The following is a 12,056-nucleotide window of genomic DNA, read 5'->3' as shown; positions in this document are numbered from 1 at the left end:
GGGATAACCCCCCCCCCCTATCCTCTTGGGTTTGGGTTACATTATTGTATCTATACTAGTACTAGTAGTACATCATTACATGTTATGATTGAGACGAAACTGAGCACAGACCAAGTCTATAATAATATTAATATTTAGCAGCTCAATCCTATACTTTGGGTTTCCAGTACATGATGAATGATTATCAATATTATACTAACCTGTAAGAATAAACAAATTAACGATGTCACTGCCCCATCTAAAATAAGCCAGTCATTAAAATATATGGACTATCTTCTTGTATCTTGTATCTTGGGGTCCCTCTCTTGTATTTCACAAGGCACTGATTATCTCTTTGGAATGTGCGAGGAATTTATTCTTCTTCTTATTTCTTATTCCTATTCCTTTTTTCTTCTTCATTATTCTTATTCCTTATTCTTATTATTCTTATTCAGCAGTCAGTTCAGGTAGTCAGCCTTTTAGCCAAATGGCACTGAGGGTGGTCACAGCCAGAGTTCTTTTTGCGCCCTCAGTGGTTCTTTTACGTCCCCATTGGTTAGTATTTCTGGAGACGGGACCGCTATTTTACGTGGTCATCCGAGCCACGGGAGATTCACAGTCTCCAATGTTGAGAGCCAGGTTTTTACACCTTGAGAAAATTCACTGCCCCGACCGGGGTTTGAACTCGCAGCATTCAGTGGACAGTGCATGATGTCTAGCTACCACTGGGCCACGGAGGCTCCCACTATGAGTGTGATCCTAAAGTAGGCATCCAGATAACGCATAAATGTGTCATCTTGCTCAATAAGGAATCTGTAGCTACAAGACTATGGAACGAGCTTTAATATCTCCCCAATAGAAAATATTAGGGATATTGTCTCTTCCTTCATTGAATAATCAGGATAAAGTGCGCTTTTCTCAATGCATGGCCCTACACTATAGTTACCCAGGTGGTACTCAAACCTTATATGCCGTTCTTTCCAAAGTCCACCACCAAGCTGCATGAGTACCATATATATATAATATTCATATCCATATAATTATAAATAATTTGTATGTTATAGTGATAGACAGAAGGCAGTGAAGAGTTCTACAAATGTCCATGAGAATGATGTCACCAGTAAGGGTAGGACTGATTATGATTTATTTGGATAATAATCATTGGTATTAGATAACTACATGTCAAACCTGGCACGTTTTGTTAAATGATAATACAAATTGTTGTGGTCGTACATTGTAAAGCAGTATTTCTCTTGGAAAGAAAATCATGTGCGAGTTGATAGGGTTAAAAAAGCGAGTGCCGAAGGCGCTGACACGAGTGTCTCAATATATGTCTAGCACAAGCCTGGCTTGCATATGCCTTGCGCGTAGCAAGCGCGGTTGCATCCATGGTGTTTGCTTTGATTTGTGGCAGCATTGATCAATGTCTGGTGATGTGCCGGTTAGGGGGTCATAGTAGGATAACCCGGGACTGGAAAGTCTAGGTCAGATAATTATTTGGAGGCAGGCCAAGAATTCGCTACGAGGCAGCAATTTAGACAAATATTCAATGAGGTGGATAAGAAATTGGCAGGTCGGCCCGTCCTGGATACGGTATTCCAGGAGAAACACTGCATGGTAAAGCTTAAATTACACTGGATTGACTGGAACTGGACAGTCTGCAGCCGGATATACGCGCGAAGCGCGGTCGCGCCACCTGTTGGCGCCATTTCAGATAACTCGCTGCTCTACATTAAGAACCATTTCACCGGTTATATCAAATGGGCATGTAATCGGTCAATTGAGGAGTTCTGGCGCTTCTAGAAACGTTTCGGCTATGCACGTAGGGCGAGAATAAATCCAATGGTCGTAATTGGAACTTGTTTTGGTTGGCGCGTTAGTTTTTCTTATAGAAAAGCGATTTCTAATCTATTTAATTACACGCCCTGAACTTATTGTCGTACTATCGCTACCAATAGATGGGGCGACGAGTCTCTCTTCGAGGGATGTTCGAGAGAATTTCGCACAGAAAGAACGGCAAATAGGCTTATAGACTGCCCCGCGGTGGAGAGTTTAGCGTAGCGAGCGTAAGTTTAGTGTAGCGAGAGATACTTGGCCTAATGAACGACCGTACCAGTCTTTTGGACACGGCAGGCTGACTGATTTATCGTCTCATCTGGTTTGCCCGCAGCGCCCGCGAATGTTTTTGCCGTGGCGTGCCGGGCGTCATTAACTATCAGCTCATTGGTTACATTTACTACTCTCTGTACATGAGTATATTCTGTATGTTGTTGATGCCCGTTAAATTTCTATTTTCCCGTGGCTGCTAGAGTTTCTGGCTTCACTTTGGTTCGTGTCCGTGAGTGATTTATCTTAAACGTTATCAATATAAATATTCCAATATTAAGTTAATATTTCATTTCGCCTGATCAGCGTTTCGTTCTTAGCTAGTCGCGTGATGTCTATACTTACACTCTGTTTGAGGAATAAAACATCATTTAAACATCAAATGGACCACAGAATGTACTTCATTCATTTGTCTGCCATCTTTCCCCAGATATTTGATAACTTAACGAGAGACATGTCGCGAACAAAAGCCTAGATCTCAGTATCCTATTTTCTACTATTTCACTAACGTAGTTAGGTTCTGCGAACAGTCGAACCGCGTTACTCTTGTTTCTATATATGTCACAAGCTCTAGTACGTTTCCTGTACAGCACGTTCTGCAATTCCTAGCGCCTAACGGGTTTATGTACTCGCCTAACGGCTAGTAAACTCAACGAACACACCACACCAACACACTGTACTCCATCGTATCTTCACGTAATGTAGCCTGCGTTGAATACGTCGACCTCGGCCTACCTAGCTATGTGCACATTTGGCGCTTTTATTAACCCATTAAGAAATTTTTCCTTTGGCTTCGTATTCCCGCACACTAATAACACCAGAATCGCTAGCACTCAGCATCAATCACTCAACAATGTGCGTTCTGCATGATTGAGCGTCAAATGCTTTCTGAAGTTCTAAGATTATTTTGAATGTCCGTATTTCTGTTTTGATTCATGTAAGATTATTTTTCGTCTTTTTTCGTTTATTATTTCCAGATCAAGATTGATTTATACGCTTTGATCTTATCGGGAAATTGTATGCGTTATTTGCAAATCTGCGTTATAGATTTGTGATTAAGATCAGTCACATCTGATGGAGTTGATGGCGGCACTGGTTTGTATTAGTACCTAGTTATCTAGTAAGACCGCTGACAAATGTTAATTGTTATTGCGCGCAGTAGTACTATACATACTATTATCTATAGTAGAACTTGTCAACAATTTGTCAATAAAAAAATCGTCAAAAGGGGACTAAAAATACCAGTAATATAAAAAAAATTCACAGCTCTATATTTCATTATTTTAACAATTACTATACAATAGAAGAACACATATTTGACATAGACAATGCAACAGAACATGTATAGGAGCAAATAACAACGGTGCTATACAACTCAGGATAAAAAAGTCAAAAGGTCACGATTCGTATGTTACTGATAGCTGAAAGTCACGATTGTGCATTGAATTAAAGTTACCAATGGGAGCATTTAACGGTTGAATAAATACACAGTTAAGCGTTAATACTGTTAATGTGGTAGTATTGTATTTAGTGTACGAGAAGTTCGACTGTAATAACCCAATAATTACGAGAGCCGCTACCATGACATAGAACTGATAGCTCACGGCTAAGTAAGCGAAGGGTACCCTGAGTCTTACAAGTAGACACTCTATGAGCCAGTGTAACGCAAGTACATAGCAAGAAATACGCCGCTGACGAAGACACATAACCAGTATATCTGCAATACATCGCATATTTATATGTTAACTCTAGAGCTGAATAAGGCAGTACAATAGACCGCGTACACTAAATAATATTGGAACATTCAGCTTATTCATTTCTGTATTACATACCCACTTATATAATTAGTGGTTTAAAATCTACGGTCCCATGTACAACTTACTAAACGCTCATAGGTCATATGGTCCCAATGCATTCAGGGTAACTGCCGGTAGACCGTAACTCTGGGTAATTAGGTCCGATAATAGTCTCCGGAACGTTACACTTAGGTCACTAATTTAGATGATGGTAGAATTAGGTTTAGGGTTTCGTGTATGGGAGTAGCTAGGCGACTCCGCTAACTGCGATAGTTGATAGTGCGAGGTACGTGCGGCATAGTTCTTAGATGGTCCGGCGTATAGGGTACTTCCGGTGTACTCGACAAGCCGATACCTCCAGGGCTACTTCGACAAGCCGATCGGGCGACATAAGGACCCCTCATCAGACATTGCTACCTTGTTCTCGCATTCTAGCCGTAGTCACCTCGAATTGCAGAGTAATCGAACGTGGGAGACGCGGTCCCCAGTCTAGCTACACAGAGCATTCTCTTTGCAGCCTTCCCTTACTAGGCCCAAGGTTCGCAGAATGCGAGCCTCTCACTCTAAGTCTTTCATGTGATTTTCAAGGCGTCATCATGCAGCTCGGTTTACGAACAACAAGACATTATGTTTTATAACAATTAGAACACTGTTCACAGTCCCAAAATTCTACCCTGTGTCCCCCAGTGCCACTAAAGATTGCGGACTGTTCGCTGGCAGTCTAGATCCGTGCGCGGCCAATTCAATCTCGGACGTCAACTTGGATCCATAGCTGCCGTGAGCTGCTTGCATACTGTCGCATAGGAACGTTCCGGCGTCGCGTGCGGCATGCTTGGCCTGCAGAACGCTGCGCGCAAGATTCCCTTGCGCCTTAGCGCATGTTGAGTGAGACCACACATCCTTATCGGCAACCGGCTTACTTCTCTAGTATCCCGTCTCATCTGGACGTGTTACTGTTTTATTGTTAGTGTAAGTATATTCTGCACTCATGTTACGAATACAAAATGTGTGTTCATGTATGTATGTTGCTCAATTGTTTTTTTTAGAAAATCGATTATCCCAGAACAATGCAGAGGATAGTTATGATGAAGATTATGATGAGGATTATGATGAAGATGATATGTATGATGCTGTAGGAGGTAATAAGAATAAAAATTATTTATTAGAATATTTTTGCAATGGTTTTTAATATAGTCCACTTTGGCATATGAGAATTAGAGTTTACTAAATATAAAATGGAAAAAATTTGTGCACATTTCTATACTTTATGTATACACAGATAGTCAGTATCGTAGAATAAAATTTGATTGCTTTAATTTAATCTTGTGCTAGAATCCCTCTCGCTATCTGTGTTACTCTTCATACAATTGATTTTACTTCCAGATTTAAAAAAGCATTACCAAGCATCACGTCATTGTCATGGCAGTAGCAATGCCAACCAGCAAAAACAAACCAAGGGTCATTTCCAGGTATAAAGACATTATTTTCTGTCAAATATCTTATGTAGTTGATACACACTAGTATATGAATTAAAACTCCACCTACTTGTATCTTATTTCTGGCATAATTATAGTTATGTGTTTTGGTATGGACCAATGATTGATCATTGTCCGTGTACATATAAGCAGTGTAAGCATTATATTGTCTATGCTGTCATTTTTTAATGTAATTTCTTGATTTCATACGAACTAAAATAGGTATGTCATCTGATTATTTTTAATCTATTTTAGCCTACTGACACTGCGCTTCGAAAATATTCGCACAAAATAAACATAGGTGAGTAACATATAGTGAACAGAATGTGATAATTGCCAATGTGATTTAGTTATGGTAATTAACTGAATTTCATAATGCAAATGTGTAAAGCTCATAATTCAAACTATATTTACAGGTGAGGTGTATATATATGAAAAAATTATTTATGTGGAAATCAGAAAATTCCAGGGATAGATAGTTGTAGGGGTATCTGAAGTGTTTGCTATCCGAATTGCAGAGAAGTATGAAGGCCCTGATTCGCTACCGTCATCTGCCATGAACCATTTATCAGAAACAAACAGAAAGCGAGAAAATGAGAGGTAAAGTCTGGAAGGAGTTAGCCATTTGCAATTTCAATAATTCCTCTTTTTAGAATTTATTTACCATCTATTAATTTTAATTTTACTGGTTGATCGTGTGTGGGATTTACACAATCAGCTCATTTTAATGAATCTGTATTGTTATACGCGGGGCCCTTGCAGTAACTCCAAGAAACGTGGTTTAGTTCGCATGCACGGCTTACGATTTGCAAGTAAGTAATGTTGTTGTTGTTGTTGTTTTCGGTTTCTTTATTTTATACTGGACTCAAGGGTTTAAATCCACATCAGTAGAAACCCACTTCAGGAATCTGGCTCGGTCCAGTTTTGGCAGCTCTCACGCTTGCTCTCCATATGACACGATCCAAGGGGTCTACAGTGGAGAGATTCCACTGTTCCCTATCCTTCTTCACAACCTCCTTCCAAGACATCTTCGGCCTCCCACGTCTCCTTACACCAACAACTTGAACTTCACCCACTGTCTTGATGGCAGTAAATAAGTAAATAAATAATTGGGTGTCGTTCATAACAAGATGCTCGCAGCTCTCGGAGCATCTCTGTAATGTGATCAGCCGACGTTGTAAGTAGACGAGAGAGTGGTGAATGGCAGCAGCAGCTTCCTCCTCCTCCTCCTTCTCCTCCTCCTCCTTCTCCTCTTCCTTCTCCTCCTCCTCCTTCTCCTCCTCTTCCTCTCATGTGTCTATGAATTCTGGCTGCACGTCGCAGGGTGAGAGTGAAGGACAAGTCTGACCGCGCGACAGTGGAGCAGGTGATGGACCCGCGCACGCGCATGATCCTCTTCAAGCTGCTTTCACGTAACTTCATCGGCGAGATCAATGGCTGCATCAGCACCGGCAAGGAGGCGAACGTCTATCACGCGTCGACGAAGAACGGCGAGCACAGGGCGATTAAGGTGAGCGCAGATAGAGTGTGGTGCGTAGATCGCCAAAACACTTTGTCACGTGCTCAATAATAGGTTGAAAAAAAGGCAGCGTTTCAGAGCTATATGTTCTTATTTCTTAAGACATGATGAATGCTACAGTGGATGAAGCATGAATAAACTGGTGCTCGGTCATTTTAATGATATTGTAAATTGGAGTGGAATATCACTACTTAAATATAATTGTGCTGCACACCCTATAAAGGTATATGGCGGAGACAGATGTGGTGTTTATGACTGGACACGGATTTTGCTAGGTATTTTCTTTACAAAAATTCAGGTGAATACGGTTAATACATTTATTACATGTAAACGTTTCATATGTGAAATTTTGCATGTGTGTATTGTAGGTTTACAAGACATCAATTCTCATATTCAAAGACAGAGATAAATACGTAAGTGGAGAGTTCAGGTTTCGCCATGGCTACTGCAAGCACAACCCCAGGAAGATGGTTCGCACTTGGGCTGAGAAGGAGATGAGAAACCTCACAAGGTCAGATACCTCTGATTAGTTTTAATCTATGTAATATGTCATTGTTTTCATGCATTCACTTCAAGGGCAGATGGCACTGGGACATGGTTGCCAACTACCTATTGGCTTTTGTCATTAAGCGATCTTAAGCAATCTTCCTCAAGAAGTAGCTATATTTCATCAGAATTTTAGTTTGCACCAATTTCACACATTTTAAGCAATTTATATATATATATATATATATAACGTATATATTATGAGAATTTGGTAGAGATGAGCAGCCTGTGGTATTTTGTTTCAGGATGTTCCAAGTTGGAATTCCATGTCCGGAACCGATTCTTTTGCGTGGACACGTCTTACTTATGGATTTCATTGGCAAAGATGGGTGGTAAGCTCATATTCACTGCTATATAAGCTCATATTGTCACTGGTATCCCATTTATGAAGTATCAGGGTTCTCCCCAGGCCTTTAACATATGTGTCAGATCTCACATTCATTCAAAGACGAATCTAATTTGCGACATTCTTATAAATCCTACATGCCTTAATTTGTAATAGTGTAATTGTCATGCATTAATTTCCAGCTGTGTTTACTTTTGAGAATCCCAACACAGTCATGTACATATGTTGTGTTTTCACAATTTGACGTATACGTCTCCGAACTGATGGAATTACCTATGTATTGGACATGAGTAATTGACTCTAAATAGCAATCAGGAATCAGGATGAATTGCTAGATCGCCGGATTTGCCTTCATAAATTTTTGGGGAGAACCGTGTGTATGCATTTAATTGTAGATTTCAGATATTTGTATTGTGTAAAAAATGGCATATGTAGTGGATTTAGCTAAGACTTTTATTGCGTTGCCATTGATATGTGATTCATTTGATCCTTTTGATTAAACCAAGCATTTAAGTGGTAATAATTTCAAGCGATGTCAGTAGTGTACCCCAGGAGTACTGTAATCATAATTTCTGTGTTTCTCCGTTGCTGCATCACAACTTTCCGTGTTAATATTTCCATTCCCTTGGATTCCTCAACAGGCCAGCCCCAAAATTAAAAGACGTCTCCATTTCGGAGGCAAAAGCACGAGAGCTGTACCTGCAGTGTGTTCTCATGGTGCGCACTATCTTCCAGCAGGCCAAGCTTGTTCACGCTGACCTCAGCGAATTCAACATGCTGTAAGAATCCTAACTTCTCGTAGTTTTGATCGGTAGCTAACATTTGCTGTACTTATTTAATCTAATCGGCATGTCATACGTTATGAGCGCAAAGCGTAAATCTACGATAGATGGAACCACTTTGAAACGATTATAACTATATTACTGAATTTAAAGGAGGATTCCTTTGGAGGGCGTTAGAGCTGACTTTGTCTTTGACACAACGAAATTTGTGGTAGGTACCATGTGCTGATATTATCATGTTTGACTCGCTAATAATATGGTTATTGTTATATTTTGTTTAGTTACCATGAAGGGCAGTGCTATGTGATAGATGTGTCACAGTCAGTTGAACATGATCATCCTCATTCACTGGAGTTTCTTAGAAAAGATTGCACCAACATCACTGGTACGTTAGTGTTAGTGTTCCATTAACTATATGCATGTATATACTTAGCTCCAGTGATGTAGTGCACCGCATACATGGTATTGGCTCTGGCTGCCATCTTGTTAGTGTGTCAATTTTTAAGTAATTTTAGCATCGACAATTTCACTGCATAACGTCCATTCAGATTCGGATTAAAATATGTAATGTGAATTTTTTCTGTCTGTAGCCTTTCTCCTTTCCTTTTTCCCTCCTGTCCCCTTCCCCTGCTCCACTCTCTGTTCTATATACCGTCACAGTATATCATCATTTATATATTACTCAATAATTTCCATACAGATTTTTTCAAGAAGAATGGTGTAAGTGTCATGACGATGCGTGAGTTCTTTGACTTTGTCACGGATCCCAACATCACAGACGAGAACATAGATGACTACTTGGACAAAATTATGGAAAAGTCGGCAACACGAACTGAGGAAGAAAGAACGGCTCAAGAGAAAATAGACGAGGAGGTGAATTTATATGGATGAGCACGTGAATGCGCAGTGTAGTCACTGTCTTTTTAAAATGCTGTAATTAGAATTAATTAAACCTGATGGTATTTAATTCCATTTTACACATATCAACACAGCCCCTAGCCACTTTAATAAAAATTCAATGCACTATGGGTCTAGCTGAAAAGTGTAAAATGTGTAAGATACAATCAATGTTCAAGTTGTTTACTATTTGTTTTAATTGTTTGGGAAGGTTTTCAAGCATTCATTCATCCCACGTAAACTTGAAGAAGTGGTGGACTTTGAGAGGGATTTGGAGATTGCTGCCCAGGGCAACACAGAGGAGTTGTTTTATCAAACAATCACAGGCTTAAAGCCTGATCTATCTGGTGCACAAGAGGTAAGTCTAGGCTTGAGTTGAATTGAGAGGCTATATTGCGGGGTTTCTCACAGCATCCTTTATGTATAACGGTCTTCTACCATTGGTCATGAAGTTATTCGAGTTATTAGGAGCTTCTATCTGCCCTTGGCAGATATAGCTTCTGGGTGGTATTCAAAAACTCTGTATTAGAGTTTTTTATGAGTAATGGTTCTGTATTAAGCTTGAATATATCTACTGTGATGAATCTCAAGGGAGGTCATGAAATGTCTTGCTCCAAGTGATACTAACCTATAACACTCCTTTTGCAGGTGCCTGTGCTATTAGAATCGGAGCAAAAAGTAGGTGAAATTGAGCCTATTAGTGACAAGGGAGAGGATTCCTCAAGTAGTGAAGAGGAAGATGAGGACGAGAGTGAAGAATCCAAGTTGAAACCCCATTACAGACCAAGGGATGAGTCACCAAACAGTAAAAAAGTATGTTCATGAAATCTCTTTTGTTCACTTTTACAGGTAGACCTGCTTGTAAACGGAGAGGCTCATAGTCTCAGAAGCTTACCAGAGTACCATTTTTTAATTTAGTTTGGCTTCCATCTAACAAGAGTGTTGTATATCCGCGCACTAAATTTTATAATAACCATACATAAGGATGTTGACGCTAGGTGTCGCCCTCGTTGGCTGAGGAAGAATAAAACGTGTTTCTTAAACTGTGTTTGTCTCAATTGATTCTACGGATTATACCAGAAGTTCTAAACTATACAATACCACATACGTTTAGGACAACGTATAACATAACAAAGAGAGATTTTATTTATCGGTATATATATATACACATGCCAGCAAGTATCACAACCAATTTCTTGTATGTTGTGCCAAAATCTATTTTGTACATGTGTACAGCCAGTTACTTTTGGCTAGTATGTTTGATCAATCTCTTTAGAGCAATATTTTTAGCTGTGTATTCTGCATAATTGCTTATAAATTATTGTATTCCCCGCAACGAAGTCGGCGGGGATACTATGGTTTCATGTCTGTACAGCCGCCGCCGCTCGGTCCGCCGCAGAGATTTTCCCTTCCGCTCTATAACTCGACCCCTAATTGACCTAGCGTGACCAAACTTGGTCTACTTACACATCTTGGGGAGAAGGTGCGCAGCGTACCAAAACCAGGTCACTATGACCTTTATTTGACCTTTACCTTGATCCTATTTCCCTTCCGCTCTATAACTCGGCCCCTAATTGACCTAGCGCTACCAAACTTGGTATACTTACACATCTTGGGGAGAATGTGTGTTGCATACCAAAACCAGGTCACTGCGGCGTTTATTTGACCTTGACCTTGATCATATTTCCCTTCCGCTCTATAACTCGGCCCCTAATTGACCTAGCGCGACCAAACTTCGTATACTTACACATCTTGGGGAGAAGGTGTGTCGCGTACCAAAACCCCTAAGGCAACCAATTTTAACATACTTGCACATCTCAGGCAGATGAGTTGTGTAACAAACCTTTGTCTTTGTGACTTATTTAACTTTACCTACCTTCTACGTCTTACAGAGATATTTCATTCATACTACATCACGGGGGATACATGTAGTTGGCGACAACTGCCCTTTCTAGTTTACATCATGGTAATCCATTTTAAAGGACCAGAATCCTTATCTAATATTTCATCTAACATGTGAAGATTGTTAATAATTCAACCAGCCAGTGGGAATGTTAATCACTTGTATTTACATATGTTAACAGGAGAGAAAGAAAGCCATCAAAGAAGAGCAGAAAGAGAAAAGGAAGCACAAGACTCCAAAACATTTGAAGAAACGCAGAGAAAAACAGGCTAAACAGGGGAAAAAGAAATAAATACTTACATTTCTATGTAATTTATTATCTATCCAGGAACTGTATATAAGCAAATTATGAATCCAAGGATGGGCACAGTTATAAGCAATTCTTCTGAAGACTAAGTTGTAGTTATTTTAAGTAGACGTGGAAACTGCAATGCCACCTCAGTTTGTTAGTTGAACGAAATTGAATAGGTATATACACATAACATTCAAGCTTCCTTTTTACCTCCGCCAGGGGCTTGGCGGAGGTTATGTTTTCACCGGCGTGTCTTTGAGTGTTGGTTTGTGTGTTTGTGGGTTTGTGAACATGCACGTTTCAGTTCACTTCCGCTAGGTGCGCTGGCTGTAGACTTACAAACACGCAACCACAGTCCTCCCCCACCTGCACGCTCGCACTAATCCGGATCCAATTAATTATTTAATTAATTAAT

The 12,056-nt window shown here is 40.0% G+C and overlaps 1 protein-coding gene across 1 annotated transcript in view; it reads left to right on the top strand.

Annotated features, from left to right (window-relative positions):
* LOC106808385 (serine/threonine-protein kinase RIO1-like) overlaps positions 1 to 11,930 on the top strand; it is a 13,772-nt gene extending 1,842 nt beyond the window's left edge. Inside the window, exons 2-15 of the mRNA XM_014811087.1 lie at positions 1,044 to 1,105; positions 4,928 to 5,020; positions 5,265 to 5,350; positions 5,612 to 5,657; positions 5,875 to 5,956; positions 6,680 to 6,866; positions 7,244 to 7,386; positions 7,667 to 7,753; positions 8,409 to 8,546; positions 8,831 to 8,934; positions 9,250 to 9,422; positions 9,658 to 9,804; positions 10,095 to 10,259; positions 11,531 to 11,930. Coding sequence (XP_014666573.1) covers positions 1,044 to 1,105; positions 4,928 to 5,020; positions 5,265 to 5,350; positions 5,612 to 5,657; positions 5,875 to 5,956; positions 6,680 to 6,866; positions 7,244 to 7,386; positions 7,667 to 7,753; positions 8,409 to 8,546; positions 8,831 to 8,934; positions 9,250 to 9,422; positions 9,658 to 9,804; positions 10,095 to 10,259; positions 11,531 to 11,641 — 1,624 coding nt within the window. The 3' untranslated portion in view covers positions 11,642 to 11,930. The remainder of the gene's footprint in view (positions 1 to 1,043; positions 1,106 to 4,927; positions 5,021 to 5,264; positions 5,351 to 5,611; positions 5,658 to 5,874; positions 5,957 to 6,679; positions 6,867 to 7,243; positions 7,387 to 7,666; positions 7,754 to 8,408; positions 8,547 to 8,830; positions 8,935 to 9,249; positions 9,423 to 9,657; positions 9,805 to 10,094; positions 10,260 to 11,530) is intronic.
* The last annotated feature ends 126 nt before the right edge of the window (positions 11,931 to 12,056 follow it).

The sequence above is a fragment of the Priapulus caudatus genome, unplaced genomic scaffold, assembly GCF_000485595.1.
Source record: "Priapulus caudatus unplaced genomic scaffold, Priapulus_caudatus-5.0.1 Scaffold271, whole genome shotgun sequence".
In the NCBI taxonomy this organism is placed as follows: Eukaryota; Metazoa; Priapulida; class Priapulimorpha; order Priapulimorphida; family Priapulidae; genus Priapulus; species Priapulus caudatus.
Note: the sequence above shows the minus strand (reverse complement) of the source record. Positions and strands in the feature narration are given on the sequence as shown.